Here is a 17646-nt window from a genome sequence, read left to right as displayed (position 1 = left end):
TGGTGAGGCCGTACCCTTTGTCTTCCAGCAACCCTTCTGACTGCTCCTGAAACATGGCAGATATAACGCTTTCGCATAAGATGAACGCATCATGGGTGCTCCCAGGGTATCTCACATCAACTGACATGATGTGATGCATGTCGTCACACACGAGTTGCACATTCATGGAGTGGAAACCTTTTCTGTTCCTGTACATCTCGGAAACCTCCAAAGGTGCTCACAAGGCGATGTGGGTACAATCAATGCAGCCCTGTACCTTTGGGAAGCCAGCAATCCTGAAGAAGCCCACAGCCCTGTTACGCATTGGCTGGGTGGTCATGGGGGACTTTATGTAGTCATTCCTCCGGGCATATAGTGCAGCAGTGACCTGCCGAATGCAGATATGTGTTGCATGTTGAGAGATGGTGCACACATCCCCAGTTGTAGCCTGGAATGATCCAGATGCATAGAATGAAAGTGCAGCTGTATCCTTCACTTCAACTGACAAAGCCGCCCTCCTGTCGTTTCTAGGTTGCAGGTCTGCTTTTACTAACTCACAGATCTCGGTCACAACTTCTTTGCGGAAAGGCAGCCTTATGACACAGTCTAAAACTCAGGTGCAGGTATGAATGCCCGATATACCTGATGTGGGTATGGCCTCCTGCCCATCATTCTACGTGCTCTGAGGTTCCTCATGGAAAGATGTCGAATTAATCGTCTCCTCCGCAGCACCACCATCATCATCATCATAGGCAGTCCCTCGGAATCGAGGAAGACTTGCTTCCACTCTAAACATGAGTCCTTAGATGGCTGAACAGTCCAATATGAGAACCACAATCCCTGTCACAGGTGGGGCAGATAGTCGTTGAGGGAAGGGGTGGATCGGACAGGTTTGCCGCACGCTCTTTCCGCTACCTGCGCTTGATTTCTGCATGCTCTCGGCGATGAGACTCGAGGTGCTTGGCGTCCCAGATGCACTTCCTCCACTTAGGGTGGTCTTTGGCCAGAGTCTCCCAGGTGTCAGTGGGGATGTTGCATTTTATGAGGGAGGTTTTGAGGGTGTCCTTGTAATGTTTCCTCTGCCCACCTTTGGCTCGTTTGCCGTGAAGGAATTCTGAGTAGAGAGCTTACTTTGGGAGTCTCGTGTCTGGCATGCGAACAATGTGGCCTGCGCAACAGAGCTGATCAAGTGTGGTCAGTGCTTCAATGCTGGGGATGTTGGCCTGGTCGAGGACGCTATCGTTGGTGGTCTCTCCTCCCAGGGGATTTGTAGGATCTTGCGGAGACATCATTGGTGGTATTTCTCCAGCGACTTGAGGTGTCTACTGTACATTGTCCATGTCTCTGAGCCATACAGGAGGGCGGGTATTACTACAGCCCTGTAGACCATGAGCTTGGTGGCAGATTTGAGGGCCTGGTCTTCAAACACTCTTTTCCTCAGGCGGCCAAAGGCTGCACTGGCGCACTGGAGACAGTGTTGAATCTCATCATCCGCAGCACAATCATGCAGAAGGCTTCCACAAGGTATGGCATTGTCAGTATTGCCCCCACGATTAAATTGTAACTTTTCAAGAAGGTCAAAACAGCAGGACAAGGAGTTAAAGCTTCTTTGTTCTCTCTCTCCCCAAGGTCGATGCCCTAGTATGGACCACATCCATGTCTGCGCATGCGCAATAGACTTGCTTAGCATGGGAAGCCAGGCATACAAATGAGGACATTGGGGCAATGAAGTCTAATGCAATTCTTTAAGTTTAGATTTATTTCATAGCACCACCCCACCACGGACCGAACATCTCCTCACCAGGCTCGAGGGTTGGCTGGCAGAATCGCTCCCTTGCCCGGTCACTGGGGCTTGGCAACACCCCGGACTTCTTTTGATACTGCTGCATAGTGTAAGGCTTCTCATGCCTTCAGTTCAGCTTACACCATCACCCCCCGGGTTTCTTTCGAAGCTGAGCCCCGAACCCCTGTGTCCGAGCGAGGGAGCGATTCTGCCAGTTGACGCTCTGATCCTCGAGCCCGGTGAGGAGACGTTCGCTGGTGGCGTGGCACTTTGAAAAAAATCTAAAAGTAAAGAATTGCATTAGACTTCCATTTTCTCCGTTTTATGTTTGAAAAAAAATTAAGCTTCATGATGCATATTTAATGTGTTCTTGACTCCCTCCAAAATTTTGCATAAAAACAATCGCGTCTTTCTGTGCCAATTTTTTAATGTGCGCTGGTTTTTCTTAAGTGCCCAGAAGGTTTTTTGGGAGTGGTCACATACGCCATTCTAGGAAAAATGTAAGTTGGCCAAACTTGCATAAAGGTGAAAAACTGGCGCAGACATCAGGTTATGCCCCCATGACACAAAAAAACCCACAAAGCAAAAAATTTAACTGAGTTACGCTGGTGCACAAACTTTGGGGAAACTTGGATATTTTAATTTAGGCCAAAAAAAGCGGCGCGCGCCAAAAGAACAGCACAGATAACTGGGGAAAATTGAACGCAATATGCTAGTTCTGACAAAAGGTCATCAACCTCAAATGTTAATGATGCCTGACCTGCTGAGTATTTCCAGCATTTTCTGTTTTTATTTAAGAGAAATTATATTTTTGTGAACAACCTGGGTTCCGTAATGATATTCTTCACAGTATTTGCAAGACAGGCTGATTGTCAGGTTGCCTGTTATGTGATGGATGGTGCTGTCATCGATGGATTAAAAGGGAGATATAGCCTGAGCAATGGAGACTTTGTGTCACTCAATGGAGTATAAGCTGGTTAATGCCAGTCAATGGGAATTAAAACCTTAGATTTTCAAGTGAACAATTTAAAAACATTTTTACTGATCTTTTTACATTATTGTAATTTGCACTTTTTATGTCTTTTTCTCCATCTTTTTAAGACCCACTCCCAATTTACCCCCAGGCGTTTGCCCATTGCGTTTTTTTTGTCTAGACACAAAAGGTGTATGAGAGGGCTGATTTGCTCTCCTGCGTTCCCACCCCCTGCCGATCTTAAGTCATGACCTCTGCTTGACACCTCACCTTGACAGTGCAGCTGAGACTGGGTACCTCCCATTCAGGCAATTCTGGTGCAGACTCATAATCCCCCATTTCATGCACCATCATTGACCAATTTATACAATCTTAAGGTGGATGCACTTTGTCAGACATATATTTATTATCTGTTTGAAATATATGTTATTATCTGTTGGAAATGTTATCTGTTTTATTGCTGTTTTACTGTATCTGTATGCCAAAGTAGCTTACATAATGTATTCCTACTATATTAGATTGTCATTAAAAAAAATAGGTTCTTAATACTTAAAATGTTTGAAAAGATATTTTTCCAGACATTGGGTAGAAATCAGTCTTATCCAATGCCACTAATATGTTTAGTGTCCTGTCCTGCTCAGTTCTTTAGATTTTCTGCAATTGATGGAGCATCATTTACTTTTCAATGCTATTGACTTGTCTTCAATTTCCTATTTTAATTGTAAGTAATATCTCCTGTAACATGGAAACCACTGTATGCCATTCTGAACTGAGAACAGCCCTGTTGTAACCAATTCTTTTCCTGCTGACCTCATCACAAACCACTGCTGTTTATGTATGAAAATCTGACCATCTGTTCATATCTATTTCTGTCCATCCATCATTGTTTAATGTATCAGGATTCCATTACATTTGTTACATTTCTGCCAGTATGAAGTCTATGATAAACCGACCCTTTGCTTCTTTTATAATTGAAAGAAACAATTAAGAGGATGAGGTGAAAGGATAAAAACTGTGAACATTTAATTCTACCATTGAATCTGAGCTTCTTACTGAACATATCTGACCTGAGCTATACGTTTGTTATCAGACCCTTGCTCTAAATAACCTAGTTGCTCAGTGTTGCCATTTTTCTTATTTCATCAGTAATATGATCCGACTATATCAAGCCACGTGTTTGTTTAAAAACGACTTCAGTTTAATTGTTATAACAAGAGTCTTACTTTTTTTTTAAATAGCTGTCCATCAGAACCCAAACAAATGCTTATTGAAAGTGACAAAACAAGGTCCACAATTATTAAAATATTGTGGAATCAATAGTGTTTAATAGATTTGACTGTAATTGTGTTGGTGAATAACTTCTCATCCATGTTTTCAAATCCCTCCATGGCCTCGCCCCTCCCTATCTCTGCAATCTCCTCCAGCCCCATAACCCCCCGAGATATCTGCACTCCTCTAATTCTGCCCTATTGAGCATCCCTGACTATAATCGCTCAACCATTGGTGGCCGTGCCTTCAGCTGTCTAGGCCCTAAGCTCTGGAACTCCGCCTCTCTACTTCTCTTTCCTCCTTTAATACGCTCCTTAAAGCTCTTTGACCAAGCTTTTGGTCATCTGCCATAATTTCTTCTTATATGCCTCGGCGTCAAACTTTTGTCTTATAATACTCCTATGAAGCGCCTTGGGACGATTTACTATGTTAAAGGCGCTATATAAATACAAGTTCCTGTTGTTGGTGTACTGTGCCTGCAATGCCACTGTGCTCATTGTAACAGTCATCTTCTGTCAGTGGATATGCAAGTGTGAACATTCACCCCTTTCACAAGTGTGAACATTCACCCCTTTCACAAGTGTGAACATTCACCCCTTTCACAAGTGTGAACATTCACCCCTTTCACAAGTGTGAACATTCAGCCCTTTCCTTTTACAGATGCAGGCTGACCTGCTGCAGAAGTTCTAGCTGGTTCTTTTTTTATTTCATGATCAAATGTATCCTTGTGGCTCTCATTGCCAAATCATACCTTGGTCTACACCTCCGACAATTTCTCCTCCTTTAAACATCTCGCCTTATTCCATTTCTCTCACTTCTCATTTAAAATTCTCGTTCTCTACCGCCCACCCAAGTATGATAAAAATGTTATCACTGATATGTCCTCACTGCTTTCCTCCTTCAGCCTCTGCACCGAGCAAGTTCTCATCCTCAGTAATTTCACCCTCCATCTCAATTCATCGTGCTCTCTCTCCTCTGAGTTCACTCCCCTCCTATCATCCATTAATCTCTGTCTCCATGTGAATTCCTCAAACCCATATTCACGGCCACCCCCTTGACCTTGCCATCTCTCGTGGCCTCGCTATTCCTACCGTGTCAATTGCAGATAAGGCCATCTCTGACTATTTCCTTGTATTGCCCTCTGCCCACATCCCCCTTCCCCCACCCAAACCTACTTCCTTCTACATCCGCCCCAGGAAAAAACTCTCTTACAACTGTACTTAGCAACTCCAAACTGTCCAGCCTTTGGCTCTCCTTCCACTATGACATTTCTGCAGCCATCAATCTGCTCAACCGCACCCTCATCACCACCTTTGATGCCCTAGTCCCTATTAAAACCATTATTCTCTCTCATCCTGGCCGTTCCCCCTGGTACGGCTCTCATCTTCGCTCCCTCAAGTCCAAGGGGCACAGACTTGAACGAATGAGGCGGACAACTGGTTTAGCCATTCACCGCCAGATCTGGCTGGAACACATAAAGCATTATCGGGTCCTGCTCTTGTCTGCAAAAACTGCTCATTATTCCAGGATCATTCTGGAATGCAAAGATACCACCCGACTAATATTCTCTACTGCTAGCCGTCTTCTTAAACCCCTCTCCCCTGTCTCCACCGCACTCACCTCCAACAACAAGTGTGAGGAGCTCATGGACTTCTTTGAGACCATCAGATCAGCTGCCTCTGCCAGTTCCCTTCCTTCCCCTAGCCCACCGGGCCAAACTTCCTCTGAGGTTCCCCCCTGCCCTAGCCCTAAACTTGCATCTTTCTCTAGTTTCTCTCTGATCTCCCCTCTTGACGTCTCCAAGCTCATCTTGTTCATGAGACCCACCTCCTGCTCCCTTGACCTTATTCCCACTAAACTGCTGACCACCCAACTTCTCTTTTGGTTCCCATGTTAGCCGACATTGTTAATGGTTCTCTTTCCTCAGGTACCGTCCCCTTCTCCTTCAAATCTGCCGACTTTACCCCTCTCCTCAAAAAACTACCCTTGACCCCACTGTGCTTGCAAGCTATCATCCCAGCTCAAACCTCCCTTTCCTCTCCAAAGTCCTTGAATGTGTTGTTATCTCCCAAATCCGTGACCATTTCATAAAAATCACAAATGACATCCTTTGTGACTGTGACAAAGGTAAACTGCCCCTCCTCACCCTCCTGGACCTGTTTGCAACCTTTGACACAGTTGACCCCTCCATCCTCCTCCAACGCCTCTCCACCATCGTCCAGCTGGGTGGGACTGCACTTGCTTGGTTCCATTCTTATCTATCTAATTGTAGCCAGAAAATCTCCTGCAATGGTTTCTCTTCCCACTCCCGCATCACTACCTCTGGTGCTCCCAAGGAGCTATCCTTGGCCCTCTTCTATTTCTCATCTGCATCATGCCCCTTGCAGATATCATCCGAAAACACTGAGTCAGTATGCTGACAACACCCAGCTCTACCTCTCCACCACTTCTCTCGATCCCTCCATGGTCTCTAAATTGTCAGACTACTTGTCCGACATCTAGTACTGGATGAGCAGAAATGTTTTCCAATTAAATATTGGGAAAACCGAAGCCATTGTCTTTGGTCCCTAGCCATTGACTCCATCCCTCTCCCTAGCATCTATCTGAGGCTAAACCAGAGTGTTCACAATCTAGGCATCATATTTGATCATGAAATGAACTTCCGGCCACATATTCACGTCATAACTAAAACTGCCTATTTCCACTTCCGTGACATTGCCTGTCTCCGCCCCTGCCACAGCTCATCTGCTGCTGAAGCCCTCATCCATGCCTTTGTTACCTCTAGACTTGACTACTCCAACACACTCCTGGCTGGCCTCCAGCATTCTAACCTACGTAAAGTTGAGGTCATCCAAAACTTGGCAGCCCGTGTCCTAACTCGCACCAAATTCTGATCACCCATCACCCCTGTGCTTGCTGACCTACATTGGCTCCCAGTTAAGCAATGCCTTAATTTCAAAATACTTATCCTTCTTTACAAATCCCTCCATGGCCTCGCCCCTCCCTAACTCTGTAATCTCTTTCAGCCTCACCATGCCATAAGATGTCTGCACTCCTCAAATTCTGCCCTCTTGAGAATCCCTGATGAGAATTGCTCAACCATCAGTGGCCGTGCCTTCAGTTACTTGGGCCCTAAGCTCTGGAACTCCCTCCCTCAACCTCTCCACCTCTCTATCCTCCTTTAAGACGCTCCTTGAAACATACCTCTTTAACCAAGCTTTTGGTCATCTGCTGTAATTTCTTCTTATGTGGCTCGGTGTCAAATTTATCTGTTTTGTCTTATAACACTGCTGTGAAGTGCCTTGAGACGTTTTACTATGTTAAAGGTGCTATATAAATACAAGTTGCTATTGCCTCTCAGTTTAACATGCTCTGGTATACCACATGTTCTCGGGAATAAATTGACAACACCAAACATTGATTTATTCATTCAAGCGGTTGTAAATTTGAAAACAATTGTCCCTCTCGAGCAGAGAGAGGCCTTATCGATATATGTTAAACATTAGTCATTTTAGTTTTCCAAACAAGCCATTCCCATCCTCTGGACACTGTCAGCAACTGTTGTTGGTAGTCTCTGAAAGGGTAATTTCAAAAAGCTTTAAGCCAGAGACTTTTTCTGTCAGATCCAAGAATCTTCACTCTCATTACTCTGTTTAACTGAACTGCAATCTTTCCGTAAGCTGCCCTACCTGTGGGAAATTCAGATACTGTGAGTAGACAGACCTGCTGGACAGTAAACAACAACTGAGCCCACAGGCACCGCTGTGACTTGAAGGGTGTTTCTTCCACAGCAAGGATAGCATGAACAAATGTGAACCAATTATATTTACTATGAAATATGGGAGATTAATATTACAATGGTTGGCAATTTCACTGATCTCTGTTGTGGCCCCACTTGTCATGACAGGCATGAATTGGGTTAAGATCTCCAACTACTGTGCAGAGAAGTTGATTAATCTGTTTTTATAGTGAAGAAGTAAGTCTTCTTGGCATTATGACATTCAGTCTGATTGTTCAAGAAACAAACATTGACATTCCATTCAATTAAGATTTTATTGAAGTTCTAAAATCTAAGTCATCATATAGATCAACACAGGAAGAAAGCAAAATAAAGGCGAAAAATGTACAAAAAATCATCTTATGTACAAACTGAAACATAAACAATCACATACAATCTCGGTGCAATCATCTTTCTATCCTATTTTCACAAGAAACACTGCATTGCCACAATTTTTTTGGAACTTATTAATTTAATCACTGCTTGTATCCTCACCTCCCACAAATATGTCTACTTTAAATCATCTCTCACACTGTCAACCATGTGCAGTTTTGTGAGCAGACTTTGCCCTTTATCCAAAAAACTTCTTTGTAGTCTTTCAACCTCCCATTACTTATTGATCTGTTGATTGATATTTGGTGGCTCTCAGCTCTCCCCATATTGTAGCACCTTTACTTGGTCAATATTAGTGCCAAGGACAGAAACTGGCACCTCCCCTTCTTGGATTTCATTTCTAATATCAACATCTTCATATAGGTGCATAAAAGATGCTTCCCAAAAGAGTGAATAGTCGTCCCTGAAACAGATTGCTGGGCAGCCCCAGGGAGTGTGCACAAACTACTATTCTTCTCAATACATCGTCAAAGGAATGCTAAGAATAAGCCTCTACATGACTTTATCCTCCAAGTATTCATCTGAAAACTATACATGTCTCTATAATTTTAAAAAATACGTCAATACATTAAAAAAATCTCACTATGATGGCAACTGCTCTCCCTATTCAGTCTGTCAACCTTCATTAATATATTTGCAAAGCTAGAAGCTGAAAGGAGTTTTGTTGCTTTGTCGTGATTCCTTGCACCTCTCCCTCTGAAAACATTGAGCAATGCTGGGAACATTATGTTTCTGAGCTTTGTTTTAGGAACAGGTTGCATGTCCCAGCCTCAAGGTCAAATGATTCATAGTTTCTTTGGTAGACATTTTTATAAGGGTCATTGACCTGAAATGTTAACTCTGTTTCTCTCTCCACAGATGCTGCCTGACCGGCTGAGTATTTCATACACTTTCTGTTTTTATTTTTATTTTACTTATTGTTTTTAATCAAATACTTAATTGGATAATGGCCTCCTATTGAGAGGGCCTGTCCTAGGTTTGAATCTCAACATTGACTATCAGTTAACCTTCCTGGTGCTTTTACATTTCAAAACAAGTGAGAACAGTCTTAATGTTTCACACATTCTTCTACTCACTATGGGTAGGCTTTGCCCGTTTTCAGCCAGGTGCTAGATGGAGTTTTGCAAAGTGCTGGAGTATTACATCTTTTTTTTGCTGGGAAGAGAAGGGAGAAGAGATGGAGAAACTCTCACGGTGTGGCAATGTGATAAATTATTTAGTATAAGTTGTTTGTCTATTGTTTATCCCCACTACAAATGCACAGAAAGAATGATAATAATTTTCACAACACAGATAAAAATGCCAATCTGTGAAATAATGAGTGAGATTTGTTCTGCAACACTGTGTAAGATTCTGTGTGTTCGTTTAGCATTTTACACAATACATCCAATTGATGCAGACTCACAAACACTAATAGCAAAGCAATCAGTTCTATAGGAGCGCAGGAAATTTGGCCCTTGAGCCTGTTCCGTCATTCAATTAGATCATGGCTGATCTGTATCTTAATTCCAACTACTAGCCTTGGTTCTGTAATCCTTAATACCCTTGCCTAACAAAAATCTATCAATCTAATTTTTGAAATTTTCAGTTGACTGAGTCTCAACTGCTTCTTTAGGGGAGAGTTCCAGATTTCCACTACCCTTTGTGTGACAAAGTGCTTCATCATTTACATTTATTGGTGGAAGACTGCAGTTGAGTAGGGATTCCTCTTCACATCCGTGTCTCCTCTGGAGGATTGGTCATGAAGTCATGGATGGCTTGGTGTAAGGGCAACCATTTACTTATAGATGCTTTTAATGCCACAATCCAGCTGGAGGGACAAACTCAAATATTAGTTTTCTTACAGTTTTATTTCTGCAGTATCTATTAAGCCACGTTCTAAGCAGCAGGCTGTTAAATGTCATGGCTTTTTTAGAAAAATAAAATTTACTGTAAGGGTCAGATGTATATTACTGTCAATACCTGACCACTACTAACAGCATCATTAACTTGTGCCTTTGTAAAACAGCAAAGTTCAAACTACCAGCCAAATGACCTCATGAAAGGCCATCGTAAAGCAGTGGTGCTTTTCATAAAACTTTTAATGGTCTGATAAACAACTGTACCAGGATACAAAGCTACTGCTAAAAGGCATTGGGACCGAAATTCAGTCTCCCGAAGGCCACGTGGTGGAGGCGAACGGCCGCCGATTTGGAGTCGAATGGCGGCCGCTCGTGAAATTCTCCTCGGTGCTTTTTCCGGTGGACCCCACTTCTGCTCTGCCGCTGCCAACCCCTCCTAAGTGCGTCATCAGAGCGCACACCGCCGATCTCCCGCACCTCAATCCAAATTCAGCTAAAAAAATCTTCAGGCCGCCGAGCGGTGCCCCTGACAGTTTTTTCTGTCGCTGCACTGTGTTCGCTGTGTGCGACATGGCTGTGTGGTGGCCATTCAAAGGGAGGGCGCACTGCTGCAGCCGCCATTTTATTTTTTTTTGACGGCCAACTGCCAGGTTGGCCCAACAACTATGCCCAGGATACCAGGCTGCTGGCCCGGCCAAAACCCTTCCTGGTGGCCCAGTGGACCTGATTGAAATAATCGCAGAGCTTGCAGCGGCTCTCCCCTTTAAGTGAAGGGGAGAGACGAGGTGAAACATTAAGTGCCATGACGTCATCAGCACTATGCTGATGACTGACAACGGCTGAGACTCCGCCCCTCTAGTGTGTTCACCACCGCATTACCGCCTTCATTATGATCGATCTCTGGTCCGCTTGAAAAAAATGACAAAGAGCTGAATTTCTTGCAAGAGGCCACCTCATCCAAAGCGGTGGAGAAAACACATCAAAAGCGCTAGATGCGACCCGTTTCAGGCAGACCTGAATTTCTACTCCATAAGTTGCACTTTAGCAGGTTTGTACATCAGGTGGACTTGACTTACCGCTTGTTGTCAGCTGCATTGTCTGCACACAGGTAGAAGGTTTTACATTCTTCAGAAGGTGGCTTTGCTTCGATCACAGTGCGCTTTGACCCAAGGCTCTGCTCACTCACTGTGTAACCCTGCAAGTAAATCCCTCCTGTTGGTGAAGAGCAGAAAATAAATTAATACAATTGGGTCAATCACACTATAGTGGTGCAACATTATAAACTATTATGTAAGCGCCACAAAGAATATTGTAATGTCGAGGACACAGTACCTCTCGAAACCTGAGCTAGATGTAGATTCCATCACCTGTATGTTCTTACCTAGAGTGGTGTCAATTCTACATGATGCAATGTAGATTTTCCTCTTTGATATGCTAAGGCAATGCTCAGTTCCCTGGTGCAGCAAAAATGGAAATGGGGGGTGGTGGACATTCTTAGTTATCGTAGACCCAGCATTGGGATGCTAATGAGGTTCTTCAGCCTCAATTACCTCAGTGCATGAATGGGATGCCCAGACAGTGAAATTGTCCTAAAATAGCTGGCAGTGGATTTGTGCTGGATCCTCCTTGGACCTGAAACACCTGCAAAAGCTTCTATAGATATGTGAAGAGAAAAAGATTAGTGAAGACAAACGTAGGTCCCTTGCAGTTGGATTCGGGTGACTTTATAATGGGGAACAAAGAAATGGCAGACCAATTGAACAAGTACTTTGGTTCTGTCTTCACAAAGGAAGACACAAATAACCTTCCGGATGTACTAGGGGACCAAGGGTTTAGTGAGAAGGAGGAATTGAAGGATATCCTTATTAGGCGGGAAATTGTGTTAGGGAAATTGACAGGATTGAAGGCCGATAAATCCCATGGGCCTGATAGTCTACATCCCAAATAACTTAAGGAAGTGGCCCTAAAAATAGTGGATGCATTGGTGATAATTTTCCAGCAGTCTATTGACTCTGGATCAGTTCCTGTGGACTGGAGGGTTGCTAATGTAACACCACTTTTTAAGAAAGGAGGGAGAGAGAAAACGGATAATTATAGGCTGGTTAGCCTGACATCAGTAGTGGGGAAAATGTTGGAATCAATCATTAAGGATGAAATAGCAGCGCATTTGGAAAGCAGTGATAGGATTGGTCCAAGTCAGCATGGATTTATGAAAGAGAAATCACGCTTGACAAATCTTCTGGAATTTTTTGAGGATGTAACTAGCAGAGTGGACAAGGAAGAACCAGTGGATGTAGTGTAGTTGGACTTTCAAAAGGCTTTTGACAAGGTCCCACACAAAGGATTGGTGTGCAAAATCAAAACACATGGTATTGGGGGTAATGTACTGACGTGGATAGAGAACTGGCTGGCAGACAGGAAGCAGAAAGTCGGGATAAACGGGTCCTTTTCAGAATGGCAGGCAGTAACTAGTGGAGTGCCACAGGGCTCAGTGCTGGGAGCCCAACTCTTTACAATATATATTAATGATTTAGATGATGGAATTGAGTGTAATATCTCCAAGTTTGCAGATGACACTTAACTGGGTGATGGTGTGAGCTGTGAGGAGGACGCTAAGAGGCTGCAGGGTGACTTGGACAGGTTAGGCGAGTGGGTAAATACATGGCAGATGCAGTATAACGTGGATAAATGTTAGGTTATCCACTTTGGGGGCAAAAACACGAAGGCAGAATATTATCTGAATGGCGGCAGATTAGGAAAAGGGGAGGTGCAGCGAAACCTGGGTGTCATGGTTCATCAGTCCTTGAAAGTTGGCATGCAGGTACAGCAGTCGGTGAAGAAGGCAAATGGTATGTTGTCCTTCATAGCAAGGGGATTTGAGTATAGGAGCAGGGAAGTCTTGCTGCAGTTGTACAGGGCCTTGGTGAGGCCCCACCTGGAATATTGTGTTCAGTTTTGGTCTCCTAATCTGAGGAAGGATATTCTTGCTATTGAGGGAGTGCAGCGAAGGTTCACCAGACTCATTCCAGGGATGGCTGGACTGACATATGAGGAGAGACTGGATCAACTGGGCCTTTATACACTGGAGTTTAGAAGGATGAGAGGGGTCTCATAAAAACATGTAAGATTCTGACGGGACTGGACAGGTTAGATGTGGGAAGAATGTTCCTGATGTTGGGGAAGTCCCGAACTAGGGGACATCGTCTTAGGATAAGGGATAGGTCATTTAGGACTGAGATGAGGAGAAACCTCTTCACTCAGAGTTGTTAACCTGTGAAATTCCCTGCCGCAGAGAGTTGTTGATGCCAGTTCATTGGATATATTCAAGAGGGAGTTAGATATGGCCCTTACGGCTAAAGGGATCAAGGGGTATGGAGAGAAAGCAGGAAAGGGGTACTGAGGTGAATGATCAGCCATGATCTTACTGAATGGTGGTGCAGGCTCGAAGGGCTGAATGGCCTACTCCTGCACCTATTTTCTATGTTTCTATGATCATAGACAGTCCGTCGAATCGAGGAAGACTTACTTCCATTCTAAAAATGAGTTCTTCGGTGACTGAACAATCCAATCCGGGAATTATAGTCTCTGTCAGACGTGGGACAGACAGTCGTTGAAGGAAAGGATGGGTGGGAAGACTGGTTTGCCACACGCTCCTTCCGCTGCCTGCGCTTGCTTTCTGCATGCTCTCGGCGCCATGACCTGAGGTGCTCAGCGTCCTCCCGGATGCTCTTCCTCCATTTAGGGCAGTCTTTGGCCAAGGATCCCCAGGTGTCAGTGGGGATGTCGCATTTTATCAAGGAGGCTTTGAGATTGTCCTTGTAACGTTTCATTGAGAGTGAAGTATTGTTGACAGCACCCGTGAAGAACAACATTCCAGCAGCAATAAACAGTAATAGCTGGCAGTGGATTTGTGCTGGATCCTCCTTGGAGCAGAAACACCTGCAGTTGCAGGTCAGCACCTCTGGTTCACTGCCACACTCTATCATGCAAGAGAAGTCATTGGGTCCAAGTTTCGGGCCGTGTCTAGAACGGCGCAGCCCCGACCTGGATGCTCGTTTTTCGCACTGGAAAGTGCGCCAAAAAATACTTGCATATCATGCGGCTTCCTGGAGGTCTTCAGCAGCTTGGCGCGGCGCGCACAGAACAGCTGGGGGCGGAGCAACAGACTCGTGCCAATTCTACAAGTAGTGGGGGTCGGGGCTAATTTAAATAAGGCAACGTCGTGCCGGCAACCCTGCGCGTGCGCATTGGAGCGCGTGCGCACGCGCAGTGGCACATAAACATTGGCACTCGGCCATTTTTAAAGGGACGAGAGGAAAAGTGAAGATTTGTCTCGTGGACCCCTGGAAAGGCTTGTGATTTAATTTTAGTGATTTTTTTTGTGTCTGAAGGAGTGCTTTTAGCAGCACTGTTGAATAAATCACCTGCTGAAATCAGTGAGTGCAGCTTTTCGCTACTAAACTTGCAGAACAGGTGCTGCATTGGTGCATGCAAATTAAGGACTGTGTGTTTTGAAAAATAAGAGTGTCAATTCAACTTTGCAATGGAACAACATCCACCAAGAACAAAGAATTTCTTGCATGAGGAAGTGGAGATATTAGTCAACGTCATTGAGCAGAGATGGCAGGAGCCAGATACCAGCAACAGAGGTCGCATAAAAGTGCCACCAAAAGAAATGAAGAAACGCTGGAACCAAGTTGCAGCAGATTACTGCGCAGTGGTGCATACCATGAGATCTGGAAGCCAGTGTAAAAAGAAATGGCACGACCTTGGTCAAGTAGTTAGTGTAAGTAATATTTTCCATTTTTAATGTAATCGTAATTGTAACGTGACTATCTGTATGTCCCACCTTGCAGAAAGACGCACTCTGTAAAAAGTTATATTTTACTCTTTGCAGAAGAAATTGGCCCACAACAAAAGGGAAGCAACTTGGACAGGAGGAGGCGTGCCCAATCTGCATCCACTGACACCCTTGGAACAAAGGGTAGCTGCTATGATGAGTCGTACATGGAGAAAAGCAATCTGTACAGCACAAGCTGGGCCCGCACACGAGGAAGAGGGTAAGTCCTGAAAATGCATCGTGGCCCTTCAAATCAACCTGCTGCCTGGCCTGCTATGTGTGAGAGTACTCATGCCACCCATCCTGCCCTCTCCCTTGCTGTTAAACATTTGACTGTTCTGATGTATTTTGCAGAACATGATGATGATGATGTTGATGATGATGATGCTGCTGCTGCCAACCCTGAGGATCCTGAAGATACAGAACAAGAACCAGTACAACCAGATGCGGACGATCTAGACTGGATGATGGCAGCGATGACTGAAATGTCTGCAGGGGAGAGCTTCCAATTTAATGTTTATGAGCCCCCATCAAGGGGCATCAGAGTTTCAACCCCTAGCATAGGTCTTGGTCCCACCATCCATGGTTTCGCTTCCGATGTTGTGGGTCCCAGTGGTGCTGCTGGTGTAATGCAGCAGTCTACAGTCAGTGCACTACCGTCCCAGCCTGCGCCTCCCACTCGCATAGGTTCTGGTTCCACCTTCTATGGTTTTGATTCCGACGTTGCGGGTCCCAGTGCTGCTGGTGATATCATGGAGCAGTTTACACCCATTCACCCACCATCCCAGCCCACGGCTCGCACTCGAGTGTTGTCGTCTGGAACACCGAGCGCCCCACCTTCCCAGCCCGTGCCTTGCTCTCTAGTACTGCTGTCTGGAACACAGAGTGTCCCACCATCCCAGCCTGAGCCTCTCTCTCTAGTACTGCCGTCTGGAACACAGAGCGTCCCACTGTCCCAGCCCGCGCCTCCGTGTAGTGGTGCCGCTTGCAACACCGAGCATCCCACCGTCCGTGCCCGCGCCTCCCAGTGTAGTGGTGCCATGAGGCAGACCCAGGCAGAGGAGAAGGAGATTGGAGACACTCTCTCCTGAGATGCAGCGTGCAACAGATGCGGCTCAGGTTGTGTCATTGGGTATGGAGACCAATGAGCTTACCCGATCACTCATCGGCAGCGTCAGTGCAGTGGGTGAAGAGGTAACAGTACTGACGGGAGAAGTAGCAGTAATGACACGGGAACTTAGGGAGGGAATGTCCGAGAGAGTGCAATCGACGGCACAGGCCGTCAGGGAGGGCATGCAAGTGTCGGCACAGGCCGTCATAGAGATAGATGCTGCAATAAAGGCACACAGCCCCGCCAATCAAATGACACCCCCATGAAGAAGTGAAGTGAACATTCACTGAGATGTGGATGAGACATGGTTGCAGTCTTTCTTTGCTGCTTTTGTTTTTTGGTCTTGATGTAGCTGTAGTAGTGTTTTTCCACATTGAAATTGTTCTTAAAGTTTTGTAACTTTACAACTTATAAGTGATCTTAGGGTTTTTAAGTGATCTTATAGTGTAAATGCTCTCACATTTTCTATCTTATTTAATTTTGCACCTAAAAAGTGATCCTGAAGTTTAAGTGTTCTTGAGAGTGTAAGATTTTTCAAATTGGAACTGTTTTGTAAGTTTTGTAACTTTACAAATTTATAAGTGATCTTAAAGTCTTTGTGATCTTCAAGAGTCATATTAAAAAGTAAAGTTTGATACAACAAATATTTTATTAGAGTGATGTTAACTTTTCAATAAAATATTTTTTCATTAAAACTGTTTCATGTTCCATTAACACAACACAACGCAGGAACAACTGCAAAGAATAAACATGTCCAGGCGCAACTGTTGTCGCAGAGCCCTCAGGCATCAGTAGTTGAAGCGTTCACGGATGAGCTGCTGGCGCAAGATTCGAGCAATCGTTAAAGGAGCATGATGGACGGCCCTCCTCCGACCTCGTGCTCCGGCATCAGGCACATGCATGCTTTCCTGATCGTCGTCATCATCCACATCCTGCTGTTCTGTAATACTATCATCATGCACTGGACCCTCACATAGGTCTTCTGGTTCCACTACCAGCTCCTGTTGCCTCATGATGGCTAAGTTATGGAGCATGCAGCACACAACAGTGAAGTTACCGACAATCTGAGGAGAGTGTAGCAAGTGTCCTCCGGAATGGTCCAGGCATCGGAATCACTGTTTTAATATGCCAATGGTCCTCTCAATTATGCTGCACGTCGCAATGTGCGCCATGTTGTATTGACGGTCAGCTTCTGTCCGTGTCATGCGTAGGGGCGTCATGAGCCAGATGGTCAGGCCATACCCTTTGTCTCCCAGTAGCCAGCTCTGCCCTTCTGGCTACTGCTCAAACATGTCAGATATAACGCTGTCGCGTAGGATGAACGCATCATGAATGCTGCCAGGATATCTCGCATCGACTGACATGATGCACTGCTTGTCGTCACACACGAGCTGCACATTGATAGAGTGGAAACCTTTCCTATTCCGGTACTGCTCAGAATCCTCCACGGGTGCTCGCAAGGCTATGTGGGTACAATCAATGTAACCCTGTACCTTTGGGAAGCCGGCAATCCTGAAGAAGCCCACAGCCCTCTCATGGATCACTTGTGCGGTCATTGGGAAATTGATGAAGTCATTCCTTCGCGCATACAGTGCAGCCGTGACCTGGTAAATGCAGGCATGTATTGCACGTTGAGAGATGGCACACACATCTCCAGTTGTAGCCTGAAACGATCCCGA

The 17646-nt window shown here is 45.1% G+C and overlaps 1 protein-coding gene across 4 annotated transcripts in view; it reads right to left on the bottom strand.

The window, feature by feature from the left end:
* Positions 1-8043: 8043 nt before the first annotated feature.
* The window catches only part of pdzph1 (PDZ and pleckstrin homology domains 1), a 32093-nt gene continuing 22490 nt past the window's right edge, over positions 8044-17646 (bottom strand). For all 4 annotated transcript variants that reach the window (XR_011593750.1, XM_070884156.1, XM_070884157.1 and 1 more), the window contains exons 4-5: positions 11093-11228; positions 8044-9985 (exon numbers count right to left, since the gene is read on the bottom strand). Coding sequence is in view for 3 of the 4 variants with exons in the window: in XM_070884156.1 (XP_070740257.1) it covers positions 9886-9985; positions 11093-11228 (236 nt within the window). In the remaining variant the exon portion in view is untranslated. The remainder of the gene's footprint in view (positions 9986-11092; positions 11229-17646) is intronic.

Source organism: Pristiophorus japonicus, chromosome 1, assembly GCF_044704955.1.
Source record: "Pristiophorus japonicus isolate sPriJap1 chromosome 1, sPriJap1.hap1, whole genome shotgun sequence".
Taxonomy (NCBI): domain Eukaryota; kingdom Metazoa; phylum Chordata; class Chondrichthyes; family Pristiophoridae; genus Pristiophorus; species Pristiophorus japonicus.
This window is presented reverse-complemented; position numbering and strand designations above follow the sequence as displayed.